Genomic DNA, 16,968 nt, shown 5'->3' on the forward strand with positions numbered 1-16,968 from the left:
TCTGCATTTTATATCCTGCATTCTGATTAATACATTTTGCCTTATGCATGTACATATTGCATTCAGATTAATACACTTTGCCTTCTGCATTGTATATCCTGCATTCTGATTAATACAGTTTGCCTTATGCATGTACATAATGCATTCAGATTAATACACTTTGCCTTCTGCATTTTATATCCTGCATTCTGATTAATACATTTTGCCTTATGCATGTACATAATGCATTCTGATTAATGCACTTTGCCTTATGCATGGTATATCCTGCATTCTGATTAATACATTTTGTCTTATGCATTGTACATAATGCATTCTGATTAATGCATTTGTCATTCTTTTTTGTACATCTTGCAATCCGACTAGTACATTTTGCCTGATGTATTGAACATCATGCATTCTGATTAATACATTTTGCCTTCTGCATTGTACATCTTGCATTCCGATTAATACATTTTGCCTTCTGCTTGATACATCTTGCAATCCGATTAGTACATTATGCTTTCTGCATCGTATATATTGCATTCAGATTAATACATTTTGCCTTATGCATGTACATAATGCATTCTGATTAATGCACTTTGCCTTCTGCATGGTATATCCTGCATTCTGATTAATACATTTTGTCTTATGCATGTACATAATGCATTCTGATTAATGCACGTTGCCTTCTGCATGGTATATCCTGCATTCTGATTAATACATTTTGTCTTATGCATTGTACATAACGCATTCTGATTAATGCATTTGTCTTTCTTTTATGTACATCTTGCAATCCGATTAGTACATGTTGCCTTCTGCATTGTACATCTTGCAATCTGATTAATGCATTGTGACTTATGCATTGTACATCATGCATTCTGATTATTACATTTTTCCTTCTGCATTGTACATCTTGCATTCTGATTAACACATTTTGCCATTTGCTTGGTACATCTTGCAATCCAATTACGACATTTGCCTTCTATATTGTTCATCTTGCATTCAGATTAGTACATTTTGCCTTCTGCATTGTACATCTTGCATTCAGATTAAGACATTTTGCCTTATGCATTGTATATAATGCATTAATGATTAATGCATTTGTGTTTCTGTATTGTACATTTTGCATTTTGATTAAAAAAAAATTGCCTTATGCATTGTACATCAGGCATTCTGATTAATACCTTTTGCCTTCTGCATTGTACATAATGCAGTCTGATTAATGCGTTTGCCTTTCTGTATTGTACATCTTGCATTCTGATTAATACATTTTGCCTCCACCATTGTACATCTTGCATTCCGATTAATACATTTTGCCTTCTGCATGTTCATCATCCATTCTGCCTTTTGCCTTCACAATTGTACATCTTGCATTCTGATTAATACATCTTGCCTTCTGCATTGTAAATATTGCATTCTGATTAATACAATTTTCCTTATGCATTGTACATCATGCATTCTGATTAATACCTTTTGCCTTCTGCATTGTACATAATGCAGTCTGAATAATGCGTTTGCCTTTCTGTATTGTACATCTTGCATTCTGATTAATACATTTTGCCTCCACCATTGTACATCTTGCATTCCGATTAATACATTTTGCCTTCTGCATGTACATCATCAATTCTGCGTTTTGCCTTCACAATTGTACATCTTGCATTCTGATTAATACATCTTGCCTTCTGCATTGTACATATTGCATTCAGATTAATACACTTTGCCTTCTGCATTGTATATCCTGCATTCTGATTAATACAGTTTGCCTTATGCATGTACATAATGCATTCAGATTAATACACTTTGCCTTCTGCATTTTATATCCTGCATTCTGATTAATACATTTTGCCTTATGCATGTACATAATGCATTCTGATTAATGCACTTTGCCTTATGCATGGTATATCCTGCATTCTGATTAATACATTTTGTCTTATGCATTGTACATAATGCATTCTGATTAATGCATTTGTCATTCTTTTTTGTACATCTTGCAATCCGACTAGTACATTTTGCCTGATGTATTGAACATCATGCATTCTGATTAATACATTTTGCCTTCTGCATTGTACATCTTGCATTCCGATTAATACATTTTGCCTTCTGCTTGATACATCTTGCAATCCGATTAGTACATTATGCTTTCTGCATCGTATATATTGCATTCAGATTAATACATTTTGCCTTATGCATGTACATAATGCATTCTGATTAATGCACTTTGCCTTCTGCATGGTATATCCTGCATTCTGATTAATACATTTTGTCTTATGCATGTACATAATGCATTCTGATTAATGCACTTTGCCTTCTGCATGGTATATCCTGCATTCTGATTAATACATTTTGTCTTATGCATTGTACATAACGCATTCTGATTAATGCATTTGTCTTTCTTTTATGTACATCTTGCAATCCGATTAGTACATGTTGCCTTCTGCATTGTACATCTTGCAATCTGATTAATGCATTGTGACTTATGCATTGTACATCATGCATTCTGATTATTACATTTTTCCTTCTGCATTGTACATCTTGCATTCTGATTAACACATTTTGCCATTTGCTTGGTACATCTTGCAATCCAATTACGACATTTGCCTTCTATATTGTTCATCTTGCATTCAGATTAGTACATTTTGCCTTCTGCATTGTACATCTTGCATTCAGATTAAGACATTTTGCCTTATGCATTGTATATAATGCATTAATGATTAATGCATTTGTGTTTCTGTATTGTACATTTTGCATTTTGATTAAAAAAAAATTGCCTTATGCATTGTACATCAGGCATTCTGATTAATACCTTTTGCCTTCTGCATTGTACATAATGCAGTCTGATTAATGCGTTTGCCTTTCTGTATTGTACATCTTGCATTCTGATTAATACATTTTGCCTCCACCATTGTACATCTTGCATTCCGATTAATACATTTTGCCTTCTGCATGTTCATCATCCATTCTGCCTTTTGCCTTCACAATTGTACATCTTGCATTCTGATTAATACATCTTGCCTTCTGCATTGTAAATATTGCATTCTGATTAATACAATTTTCCTTATGCATTGTACATCATGCATTCTGATTAATACCTTTTGCCTTCTGCATTGTACATAATGCAGTCTGAATAATGCGTTTGCCTTTCTGTATTGTACATCTTGCATTCTGATTAATACATTTTGCCTCCACCATTGTACATCTTGCATTCCGATTAATACATTTTGCCTTCTGCATGTACATCATCAATTCTGCGTTTTGCCTTCACAATTGTACATCTTGCATTCTGATTAATACATCTTGCCTTCTGCATTGTAAATATTGCATTCTGATAAATACAATTTGCCTTCTGCGTTGTACATCTTGCATTCTGGTTAATATAATTTGAATTCTGAAATGTACATCTTGCGTTCCAACAAGTCAATCTTGCATCCTGAATTATATAGCATTGCGTTCTGACTTGCATATCTTGCCTTCTGAATTGCACTTTTTTGCATTCTGACTAGTACATCTTGCGTTCTGTCTGGTCCATCTTGCGTTTTGACTTGTACATCTTGCTTTCTTACTAGCACATCTTGCGTTCTGACTTGTACATATTGCGTTCTGACTTGTTTATCTTGCTTTCTGACTGGTACATCCTGCTTTCTTACTTATACATATTGCGTTCTGACTTGTACATCTTGCGTTCCGACTTGTCTAAATTGCAATCTGACTTGTAAAGCTTGCGTTCTGACTTGCATATCTTGCGTTCTGACTTGTACATTTTGCGTTCTGACTTGTATATTATGCCTTCTGACTTAAAAATAATGCGTTCTAATTTGTACATCTTGCTTTCTGACAAGAACCTACTGCCTTCTGACTTGTACATTTTGCATTTTCACTTGTACGTCTTGTGTTCTGGTTGAACTTCTTGCGTTCTGACGTGTACATCTTGCGTTCTGACGTGTACATATTGCATTTTAACTTGTACATCTGACATTCTGACTTGGATATATTTTGTTCTGACTTGTACATCTTACATTCTGACTTGAATATCTTGCAATATGATTTATACTTAATGAATTTTGACTTGCACATATTGCCTTATGACTAGGACATATAGCGTTCGAAATTTTACATTTTGCGTTCTAACTTGTACCACCTGCAATCCGACTTGTACCACTTGCCATATGACTAGTAAATCTTGCGTATTGAATTGTTCATCTTCCGTTCTGACGAGTACATGTTGTATTTTGACATGTAGTCCATTCATTGTGCCTCGTAATTCTTGCCGTCTGATTTGTAGATATATATATTGCTTTCTGACTTGTACATTTTTCGTTCTTAGTATTACCACTTGCCTTCTGACTAGTACATATTGCATTCTGACTAGTAAATCTTCCGTTCTGACTTGTATATCTTGCGTTCTGACTTTTACATCTTGCGTTTTGACTTGTACATTTGGCATTCTAACTTATACATCTTGCCTTCTTGCTAGTCCACCTTGCTTACTGAATTGTACATCTTTCGTTCTAACTTTTACATCTTGCCTTTTGAATTGTACATCTTGTATTCTAACTTGTACCTCTTGAATTTTGACTAGTACATAATGCGTTCTGACTTTTACATCTTGCGTCCTGACTAGTACATCTTGCGTTCTGACTTGTACATATTGCGTTCGGACTTTTACATCTTGCCTTTTGAATTGTACATCTTGCGTTCTGGTTAGTACATCTTGCGTTCTGACTAGTACATATTGCGTTCTGACTTGTATATCTTGCGTTCTGACTTTTACATCTTGCGTTTTGACTTATACAACTTGCCTTCTTGTTAGTACACCTTGCTTTCTGAATTGTACATCTTTCGTTCTAACTTTTGCATCTTGCCTTTTGAATTGTACATCTTGCATTCTGACTTGTACCTCTTGCATTCTGACTAGTACATATTGCGTTCTGACTTGTAGATCTTGCGTTCTGACTTGTACATCATGCCTTCTGGCTTGTATATATAACGTTCTTTATTGTTCATTTTGCGTTTTTTCTTGTACATGTTGAGTATCATTCTAATTCAGTATTCAAAAAGGAGATACTGTTACACCATCACATATTTGCTCATATTTTCATATTAGATTCCGCACTTAACTTCTTCCTTATGGCAAAATAAATTACGAGATGTCGAGTATCAGCTTATTCAGTATTTAAAAAGGCGCTTATTTTACACCATCACAATTGTTGCATATCAATATTTTAAACGTTAACATTTTATTGGGTATGGACAAAGAAAAAATCTCGACGTGATCAATGCAACTATTGTATCTCGTAAGTGTCCGTAAACATACCCTTATGTAACTGAAGTATTGTATTTCAAATAAATGTGACACTATACTTCCATTCTCAAACTTCGATAAAAGGGATAATGCAAAAAAAGAAAAGAAAGAATACAAGGAGTTTAACAAATTATCACTTCCAGCAGTATGGCCAGGTTTAACACTGTTAAAAAAGTGTTGTACATTTACAGTCATTGTGACTAACAACCATATTTTTTATGTAATCAAAATATTATATATGCCACGAATTCATCTATGAGTAACGCATTGTGAGCAAAGCTATACAATAAGAGACACGAACGTTTATAGTATGTTCATTCATGCACAATGTCGGTGGCTTGGTCAAGGTCATCATCCTGTGCACGTTTCAGCTGTATGCGCGCATTTGCTAAATAGATTGTTCGAACAATGCAGCCTCATCATACAATAGAACGCTTATATACGACCGTTCAAAATATGTTCCTACATGAATAATGTGGGTTATTATGTCAAGGTAATCATCGTGTGCAGGTTTTTCCAACCATTGGATTAATTTAAGCATAATATTAAAAAATGTCCTCTTAAATAACTAGTCCTAATTTATTCCATTAAACTGCAGTATTTATGATAATTTGGTGTGTCATATAACATGCAATAGGAAGTTTCAATGCAAATAAATACATCGGTAAGATATAAAATGACGTGATTTTTTATACTTCAAATGCAGATGTTTGCTATGCTATGCTTGCTGTTTGTATCTTTGTTATATTCAGTTCATATTCCATCAAATTTTGAGTTTGCCTTTTACTTCTTTCAAAGCATATATTTCAAGTTAACTTTTTCAAACTTTGGGGTTTGCACTGCGAAATAGATTGTAAAAAAAAAACGTCGCTCGATATTTAGTAGTTTTGCATTCTAGGAACAGTTGCTTTTTTGACATTATTACAAATGATACAAATGATAAAATTATGTATACAATTGTATCTAAATTTCTTTTTCATGTGCATTTGCATGATACTGCAATGCGTACTGCAAGATTTACTTTGATAGGGAATATAGAAGAACTCTGACACAATATATGTTTCAATGTAAATAATACAAATTACTTTACTTCTTTTTTTTTTGTTGAATACATTTAGTAGTTTACGAGTTATTCATACGCAGAGCGTCGTTTTCCACCCGTCCGTTCCTTGACGTCTATGATCATTTATTCCGAATCTGATATTTCAACGGTTGCTCCATTGTGCTACTGTACTAGTCGGTACCGTTCAATTGCCCTTTCAACAAGAGAGCAAAGTCCGTGATGACATTGCCGATTGAAAAGAAATTTGCGGTCAGTGTTCTTTGTATTTGTTTTCATCGGGACAGCCATATGTCTCGGGTACAGGCTGTCACTTATGTTTCCAATGGCAACATTTACATGAAACAATATGCTCCTCTTGTTTAATGGTTCAATAAACCTTCCTCGTCCTGTCGGATGTATGGAGCGCCCGTAATTTTGTCAGGTGTAACGGACATCAGGCATCGCCTATGAATGTTTCAGAACGATGTGACTGCTTTACTGATTTTTCAATTAACCACGACGTTGTTTTCTAGTTTTATCAATATGTTCTTTGTGTATGAACGCAGGAGGAAACGCTAGTAAATACCATGGCGCCATTCTTATAAGTGCGTATGTTTTAAACAAAGTCATATTCTTGTTTTCCTTCCTTCCTTATGTTTGCTGTTTGTTGCTTTGACTTCCAATTGAATAAAACGCTCAAAGATATAGGTTAAGTTCAACCAAGGACAACATTGATTATTTGTTCGCATAGTTTTCTATGTCCAAGCTGTGTTTGCTCTAGCTAGAAGGTAAAACAATGTACAAATCTCAATGCTTTAGCTTATTTAATCATATGATTTCTAAGAAAATAAATGAAAAAAAACACAAAGGTTCTGTATCATGAAAATTAAACCTATTTGAAGGATAATGCTTTTTTAATCAAAGCAATTTGGTTATAATTGGTCACGGAGTTATGGTTGTTGTACACTTCACAACATAACACTGCCATATAATGATGCTTCAAGTTTGATTCAATTCTGTTCAAAGGACATCGACTTCTGATGAATAGTAAATGAATTTGCTGAATTTGAGTAAGTTAAGGGTCATAGAAAGGACAATCGATACGCAATGGTTCTGTTACATATCATTAAAGAGAATATATTTAGTGGTTAGTGTATAAAGTGTTTTCAGTATTTTTAAAGTTGCTAAGGAAGCACACTTATAAACAATGTGAACGGACGTATCAAAATTAACGGTTAATGAGGGTTTCATTATTTTAATGAAACCTCATAAGTAGGTGGTTAGATGATTTTTTTATATAAAATCAATAAATTATAGAAATTATTATGGCCATAAAGAGGGGCGGACGATCGGACGATCCGATGGACGGACAGGCAGGTTGATCACTTCAGGGCAAAAACATGTTTTCATTAATTTAACACCCGATTTTAAAATTCTGATCTTTTATTTAGTCATATGTCAAACGTGTGTTAATAACATCACATTTGGAATGTAGATGTACTGGGGTAGACAAATATTGCATTAATAATTAAAAAAAAACTTTATCAAGTTGATAAATACACCACATGCCGTTTATTAAACTCGACTTTTAATGAAACTGGTGTACCGGCGTACTCAGTATTTCCACATAAAATATACACCTATCTGAAAGAATCATTAACTGGGTAATGCTATTGATTAACCGGTCTGAAACTCGATTTATACACCTTACACGACTTTATGTTTCAAGTCTGAGAAACTCTTTATACTGTAACACCTTTAGACGCATAACTCTGATGACATGACGGCCTGGATATTTGAGCTTACGATGGAATCATTTGTTTTGTCACATTTGAACTCAAAGTCCTTTTGTAACCATACTATTTTGTTAACTCTTAACCGTACAGTAAGAAAGTTAAACATTCCAAAGCTTTTATTTTATGTGCCATTTTGATGCGCTTAAACTGATGTAACATTGCATAGAGATATTCAAGACCTTTTCCTAAAATTCGATTTGACCTTTAGGTCTATAAGGGGGGACAAACAAACAATTCAGGTAGTTTTTCAGAATTTATTTTACAGGACAGGGGCAGGATTATTTGGGGCAAAATAAATACGAAGATAAAATTACAGGTGGATGTTAATTAAATATACGATGCTGTTGAATTTATCTAAACATGCAAGTTATTTTATTACAGCGAATATGCTTATTGCTTCAAGTTTAAATTAAAGAAAAATGCTAACACTAGTGATATACAATGGTAGATGTAACACTTCTATCGTTAGCATGTATTAAATTAAAAAGAAAGTTCGAAATCTTACCGTTTTCAAAATCTCGCACACTTATACAAATTTGCGTCGATAGAATTTGAAAAATATAGTTTTTTTTAAAGCAAAATCGGATATGAGTGACAGCTAAAATAATGTTAAAGATTGTTTTTTGCTGTTTTTCTTAAAATGACAAGATTCATTTTTTAATAATTATTTTATGTTTAGTGCATTATTATTTCGTATCTTTTTGTTTTGCTTTGATGATTTAAGTCAAATGAGTTAAAAATAATAATTCATTAAAATAAAAAGTTAATAGTTTGGTATCAACCTGATTTATGCCTCTTAAATAATAATAATTAGTATACATTCCAAAAGTTAGAGTTCGTCAGGCAACTAATTAACACTGTACGTAGACACTCTTTCGCGATATAAACCCCTCATCAATCATGTTTTGTTTTTGTAGCCTTTCTGTTACAACAAAAACCGCGCTTGTGACAGATCTATGGCTTATGCCGATATGAACGTCTCCAACCCCCAGGGACTGCCTGCAAGACCGGCCTGTTTCTGAATCTCCCGAATCGCATTCTTTCACTGAAAATTGATTCAGAAAATAAACCTAAGGTGTTAAACATTTACGCTGTTGATTCTGAATATCATTTCTTACTATGTTTGTACTGCTTATTCAGTACTAAGATATGTATAACTAGCCAACACGGTTAAATTTAAATTACTGATTTCAGAGAGAAGGAGCAAAAAATACAACTAGATTCTACTCTAAAAAAACGTTTTTGTTATACATATAATTTGAGCCACATCGCGCATTTTGGGGTCTTAAAACATACTTATGATTTTATTGGGTATATTATTATCAGATACCTGAGGAATCAAAACGGACAATGGCATGATGATATTTCTAAACATGCGTAAAATATGTGTTTACAAGTAAGAACATGCATTGCGCATTTCAAATTCTGAATTGAATGTTACACATTACGTCCAAAAAGAAGTACATTATTCACAGGGATAACTAACGAATCCATACGTTTGGAAAGAAATACATGGACAACTTCAATATTTCGGCATCTGTTTCATCAATAATTAATGTGATATTGATATCCGAAGGTCCAAAATATCGCCATGTGCTTCATGCATGTTCATTGTAATTATGCACTTATTTCACTATTATATATTTGTTTGGGCCATAATAGGGTTAAATGGCCAAGGGCAACCTCGTTGATTCACCAAAATCTCTGAGAACTCTGAAATAGTTTCCATATCATCTCTTTCACAGACGGCTAAAAAAAACGTAAGGGTACAAACCCTGAATTATTTCGGAAAATGAAAAGAGCCTGCACATATTAAGACAGGTATAAGTGGGAAGGACAGAACATATCGTGACAGAAAAAAAGAGGAAAGAGAGTCTGTCAAAAAAACATAATCAAATTTGTTGGTGAGCTTAATGCACAATCACTCAAAACTCCTCAGTACACAAACGAAATTATCGGTTCGATTGAATCCGTATATAAACAAATCCAACACTGACAATATCCGCTTGTACATATGATAGGAATTGACACGATATTTACATTGGGACTAACAACGATAAAATTATATGGATTAGAGAAAAGCTCTTTTTTCCTTCTTAATGGCGGATCAATGGCATAGTACTAACCCTGTCTCGCAGGTTCGGTTTCTCTCCTCAACACAAAACACTTATCGTCTTTCGTAAAGCCGCTAAATTTCCCATGTGAAGTTGGTATGCGCTGGTGTACGGTTATGAACCAGTGTTACTCCGGGGGGGGGGGGGGTTAAACTATGTATATGCACTATGACTCAAACTAATCACTGGGACCGAAGACCATGGATAAGTCAGTAGCGCTAGCGCCGTTGAATAAACGTGTGGTCACCCGTTTCTGTGTATATCGCAATGTACTTCAGGCGTATATTTACTTTTTGTATTCAAAAGGTGAAATGCAATGTAATCTTAAACTGAAACAACCTTTTTATCTTGTTATTATACGAGCATGCCTAAGCAGGAGGTAAATGACTCGTCTTTGAAGTTTATCCGAAAAACGAGTCCAATTGTAAGCATAAGCAGACTATAGGTTCGTGGTTTTTTAAACAGTGGATATATTAAGTGTGGATTAATCACTACTACCACCGTTAAGCAATTACACATCATTTTGTTGAAAATGATACTTGATTATTTATGTACCCATAACCAACAGACAGAAACGAATTGATATAATGACATGATATTGACCTTCCTTGTTTGTCATCACTATCAAGACCAATGTGCAGCACGCAGTCCATCGCACATTTCTCATCACCGTCGCATTCGGCAAAACACTCCCTGCATTCCTGGTTCCCATCACAGTCAATCTCGCTGTTACCAGTTGTCTGGACCTAAACAGCGTTACAGAAACAGAACCAGTTAAAATATAACGAAAGCAGTTTATTTTAACAGTAGCGATTATCCTACCGTCATAGTTTAATATCTTAGACTCTTTGCTTAAGATATCAAAGCGGAACCAAACTGCATTAAAACCGTTAGCAAACATGTTTCTTTTCCTACCTCTCTATCCTTGAGTTGACCAGCTAGGGGTCGCTCATCCGCTTCTAGGATCTCTTGGTCGGTCAGTGCATCTGCAATTGAATCATTTACATAATCGAACTTTCTCCGACAAAGGTCACGTACATACTTAAGCAACTTTCCAGCGATTGATAGTAGCAATATGTTATATAGATAGCACCGCTCGGCTTATGAGTTATTGAATACGTAGCTAGTTAAATTTTTTATCTTCAATCAATTAAATTCAAAATATATGTATGCCGTGTGTTGATTCTCTAGCTTCAATGGATTAACATAATGAAGTTTTAATTAATTTATCACAATGGCACTAAATCGGGGCCATTAGACAAAACAGACACTATAAACAAAGGAACCATTTCATCAAGGGTCCTACGCGCGGCATTGTACCAAGGAGAGACAGAGATGACAATGCAATTCGTAGTTATTAAAATATTGGTAGTACAACAGGTCATAATTGTATCATTCAACTTCGCACAGCCATTCATACTGAAGGATAGACAGAGAAATATATTCAAACGCAAGCATACAGATGCTTGAAATATAGCAGGAGCACAATCGTTCCAAATGGTGTTTGAACATGGTTTAATAAAACAGAAACGCCTGTTTATTAACAAGGTATTGTCAGATGTCTGCAATACTTTCATTTTTCAATGAAACCCATGTATGCATATGTTTGAAACATTTTGGTACATAAACTTAACAAACTTTTCAACTTTCAATGATAAAAACAGCAGTTTTTGTTTAACTTAATGGCAATTGAAATGAATGAATGCTGGAGTGGTCCGTGTATGGTGTAATGTATTGGTGTTTGTGATGTTCATACATGTGTTTCTCTTGTTGAATGCTTTGTCAATTGGGCATTTGCATTGTGTCTTTAAAAAGGGTTTATAGTGCTTCACTGCTATGCTTGTCAGGGTTGTTTATTTATTATATTTTCTTCAAACTGTTTATTGATCGTTTCAAAAAATGTAAAAATATCAACGCAGTTTATGCTATATTCTATATTTAAATCGTAGTGACATATTTAAGAAATATTACACACCACGGAGGGTCATATGACAGTATAAGGACCGGCAAGTCAGTCACCGAAAGTGAAGTGTATATGGACCGAGGCGCTGACTGGCCAGTATTTATAATGTCATAAAACCCGAAGTGGTATGTTATATTCCTTATATTATACCGAACATTTTTCATTACCATTCAATATGTTTTAAAGCGATTTTAATGTGTTTTATTGAACGAGGCTAACAATGTTTACAAATTTTCGTCATTTTGAATATAACAAGCCGCACTTACCCGTTGTATGACGTCAGCGGTCCATATTATATTTTTGGCGAGGTCCGGACCACCCAATACTATAATATGGACCGCTGAATTAAACTGGATTTTCATCAAAATACAGTGATATACGGACCGATCGAGTTTATATATACAAAGAAGGGACATATTTATGTGAGGTATAATATATAATAGTATCCAAGGACAATTTAATAAATAAGAATGGACCAAAAGCTGTATAGTTAAAGATTATTCAGCATACATACATTATATGTATAGAAATGAAATACATCACAATGTTTCAGAGGATTAGAAAACAAGATATAACTGATAGTAATTCTGCTCCTCATATATTATTATTATTATTACTATCATATAATTATCATAATTTGCATTATTTTAAGAGTTAAAATTAAAACAACTTATAACAAACTTATAAATTATATACGATGTTATGCTTATTTCGCACAAACCATTTGTAAGCATCAATTATCTCTTACTGTAAATATAGAACAAAATAAAACAAATGGTGTTATATACTATTCTGAACGATCTGGACTAATTGTCACTGGTGTTTGTATAATACACAATAAAAATATTTTTCATTGTTAATAAAAGTCTCTGCGAAGACTTAAGAAGAGAAACATACCGTCAGTCCTAATAGAAGGAAGCGAAACAAACACTGCCACAATTAGTCCCAAAAGTAGAAAACGAAGCATTTTGACAAATCTGGATGAATGAGCCAAGCGCTCGCTCACATTGCTTTATATGTTATGATTTAGGTAGGACTGATCTGGATGGGTGCGTTTTAGCCTTTTGCAAGTAAGTAAACTTCGAAAGCCAATGGTAAAAATAGGTAGAAGATATGAAGAAAATATAGACAACAAGCGGATGCAAGCACGTCGGCCTCTTTTTATATCAATTTAGTATACAAATTTAAACATACTTTAACGATATAACTTGCTATTTATATAACGCCAATTCTTAAGATACCATCAAAACCGTTCACTGTTCAATTACTAAAACAAATGTTAACACAAAATTATATATAAAGGCTACAGGTACAGCCACAACCAAACACAAAAATAGTCGTATACAAATTCATTTCATGATGTCGTCAACACATATTTTAGTGTTTAGTATTCGTCATTAACACATACTAATGGGCGTCTTCTATCATTGTTTTCAAAAGACGATTGGTGGCGTGGTCGTGATCGTCAACAGACAGTAATGGACGTCATCATTGTTTTCAACACATGATTGGTGGCGTGGTCGTGATCGTCAACAGACAGCTATGGACGACTTCCTTGTTTTCAACAGACGATTGGTGGCGTGGTCGTGATCGTCAACAGACAGTTATAGACGTCTTCATTGTTTTCAACAGACGATTGGTGGCGTGGTCGTGATCGTCAACAGACAGTTATGGACGTCTTCCTTGTTTTCAACAAACGATTGGTGGCGTGGTCGTGGTCGTTGACAGACAGTTATGGACATCTTCCTTGTTTTCAACAGACGATTGGTGACGTGGTCATGGTCGTCAGCAGAACAGACAGTTATGGACGTCTTCCTTGTTTTCAACGGACGATTGGTGGCGTGGTCGTGGTGGTCAACAGACAGTTATGGACGTCTTCCATGTTTTCAACAGACGATTGGTGGCGTGGTCGTGTTGGTCAACAAAACGTTATGAACGTCTTCATTGTCTTCCCCGAACAAATGGTGGCGTGACCATCGTCGTATGTCTTTGGAGTTTACCAAGTGCCATTAAACCGGGTATACGTTTACACATTTTGCTACTGAGCTTGTTTCTGTAGCTTTTCACATAACTATGGACGCCTTCCCTGTCTTCAACGGCCAATTGGTGGCATTGTCATCGTCATCAACACACAGATAAACATGCAGTGTTCGTCGTAAGCACACTATTACGGTCTTCTTTCGTTGTCTTCAACGAACATGGGTTGGCGTTGCCGTTTTCGTCAACACAATGTTGAGTGTGTAGTTTTCATCGTCAACACACAAATATGGTCTTATTTCGTTGTCTTCAACGAACATGTGTTGGCGTTCCCGTTTTCGTTAACACACAGTTGAGTGTGTAGTTTTCGTCGCCAACACACAATTATGGTCTTATTTCGTTGTCTTCAACGAACATGGGTTGGCGTTGCCGTTTTCGTCAACACACAGTTGAGTGTGTAGTTTTCATCGTTAACACACAAATATGGTCTTATTTCGTTGTCTTCAACGAACATGTGTTGGCGTTGCCGTTTTCGTCAGCACACAGTTGAGTGTGTAGTTTTCATCGTTAACACACAAATATGGTCTTATTTCGTTGTCTTCAACGAACATGTGTTGGCGTTGCCGTTTTCGCTAACACACAGATGAGTGTGTAGTTTTCGTCGTCAACACACAAATATGGTCTTATTTCGTTGTCTTCAACGAACATGTGTTGACGTTGCCGTTTTTGTTAGCACACAGATGAGTGTGTAGTTTTCGTCGCCAACACACAATTATGGTCTTATTTCGTTGTCTTCAACGAACATGTGTTGACGTTGCCGTTTTCGTCAACACACAGATGAGTGTGTAGTTTTGATCGTCAACACACAATTATGGTCTTCTTTCGTTGTCTTCAACGAACATATTTCTGCGTTGCTGTTTTTGTCAACACACAGATGAATGTGTAGTTTTCGTCCTCAACACTTAGACAGTGCAAAGTCGTTGTCGTTAGCACACGTTAAGTGCAAATTCGTTGTCGTTAACACCCAATTATTGGCGTTTTTCGTTTATTTCGACGAACGTGTGTTGGCGTTGTTGTTGTCGTCAATACACAGGTAAGTATGCTATCTTAGTCGTCAACACAAGATTGGATGGAAGGCGTTCGTGTCCCCTACCAAATCTAATGAGTACCAGATCCAGGCGGAAAACCGTTTTATCGGTTTTTGTTGAATTTCGGTGCACTTTAACAGTGCTTTCAACGAGCTATCGAGTTGTCGAAGTATTGTGACCTATAACGGTTGGTGGGCGTACGTGTCCTCTTAAATGCCTACAACTGTGTATGTAAGGTTATGTTTTGTAGTATTGTGAAAAGGCCTAACACGAGTTACGTAGTTCGGAGACCTATTTAGGTCGGTAAGTGAAAAACATCCTATGGCACCTATTGGGTGGTACTCGATCTAAACCTTTCTAGTGTATACCAGATCCTGTCTTTTTTATCAACCTGGTTTTTGATAGTCCCCCTAACAAATTTAAGAGTTATCCCAGTATGGTGATCTGCATGATGATAGGTGTAGGTGTCTCCTACTTTACCGTCTAGGTGGTACAACGCCCGTCTTCGCTTGTGAGTACCAGACCCAGGCGGAGAACGTATTTAGTGTCGGTTTGGATGAATTTTGGCATACTTTGAAAGTGGCTTAAACGAGTAGAACAGTTTTCCTAGTATAGTGACATATATGAGGTGGAAGGTGCAATGGTTCCATTCCATACATTCTCGGTGGTACTCAACAACCAAGCAGGAAATATGTTTTTGTGTTAATTTGGGCATAATTTGAAAGTGCTTGGAAAATGTTAGAGAGTTTTTCAGGAATGGTGAATCATTTGGGTGCGTGTCAAATTTATACCAACTTGGTTGTTAAATGTCAGTTTACTAGCGGAATTCTCTCTTTAGTAAGCTTTAATCAGTAACTTATCTTAAATTATATTGGTTTTAACTTAAATATGGGCAGTATACCTTAGTAACCTGAATATCCTTTATATATGTGCATCTTCGTGGGCGCGTCTATAAATGCATTGCAAATGATGTATGTTTTTTTTCAAAAATTGTGCAGTTTACTAACGCATTTAAAATTTACCCATTTACATCATGCGGTGTATTTGTTAAGCTCAGTACATGCGACCCCCTTTTTTATTCTCCACCGAAAGGCGAAGGGGACATAGTCATGGTAAATGTAAGTGTGAGTGCGTTCATGCTCCTGCGTTTACGTATGTGTGTGCGTGTGCGTGCGTGCGTGCGTGTGTGTGTGTGAGCGTGTGCGTGTGTGTGTTTTGTCCGGAACATGACTTGCAAAGTCTTTGTGGAGTTGACTTTAAATTTCATATACATTTATACCTCATATATATATAGTAATATTGCAGTAATATCAAGTTGTATCCTTTTATAACAGTTCATATCGTTTGTCTTGAGTATTACTTAGATAGTATTGAAGGTATTAATTTTAACTTCAAATGCATCTATCTCATGCATTGGAAGTGCAGTACATAGGTACCAAACCTTTATGTGGAGTTTTCACTCTGTTAATCATCATACGTATTGTTATGTAAACTGTTTAATAGTGAAATACAATGCCTGAATACGCGACAATAGCTCTGTCGTTTGCATGATTTTGAATGTAGTGGTATACACAAAACAACATCATTTATCATTTGCAAAGCATTCATAGATGAAATGATATGATACGATTTTTAAGCTGTTTAGATAACCCGTCCATAAAAAGGTTTGGATGCCAAGTATAAACTCATGCCATTTAGTTTATTTGAAAT

The 16,968-nt window shown here is 35.3% G+C and overlaps 1 protein-coding gene across 1 annotated transcript; it reads right to left on the reverse strand.

The window, feature by feature from the left end:
- Nucleotides 1–8,356: 8,356 nt before the first annotated feature.
- Nucleotides 8,357–13,223, reverse strand: LOC128241894 (uncharacterized). Its single transcript, XM_052959015.1, has 4 exons — nucleotides 13,091–13,223; nucleotides 11,146–11,216; nucleotides 10,834–10,976; nucleotides 8,357–9,161 (listed from the first exon to the last, which is right to left on the reverse strand). The coding sequence occupies exons 1-4, from the start codon at nucleotides 13,158–13,160 to the stop codon at nucleotides 9,071–9,073; spliced, it is 375 nt and encodes a 124-aa protein (XP_052814975.1). The 5' UTR covers nucleotides 13,161–13,223; the 3' UTR covers nucleotides 8,357–9,070.
- Nucleotides 13,224–16,968: the final 3,745 nt, after the last annotated feature.

The sequence above is a fragment of the Mya arenaria genome, chromosome 7 (genome assembly GCF_026914265.1).
Source record: "Mya arenaria isolate MELC-2E11 chromosome 7, ASM2691426v1".
Classification (NCBI taxonomy): Eukaryota; Metazoa; Mollusca; class Bivalvia; order Myida; family Myidae; genus Mya; species Mya arenaria.

Excerpts from the sequence above, each read along its gene's own strand:
- LOC128241894 (XM_052959015.1), bottom strand. The coding sequence starts at position 13,160 with ATGCTTCGTTTTCTACTTTTGGGACTAATTGTGGCAGTGTTTGTTTCG. Across the intron at positions 11,217-13,090 it reads TCCTTCTATTAGGACTGACG|ATGCACTGACCGACCAAGAG; the intron begins GTATGTTTCTCT and ends ATTCAATTGCAG. Across the intron at positions 9,162-10,833 it reads AGTGATGACAAACAAGGAAG|TGAAAGAATGCGATTCGGGA; the intron begins GTCAATATCATG and ends ATCAATTTTCAG.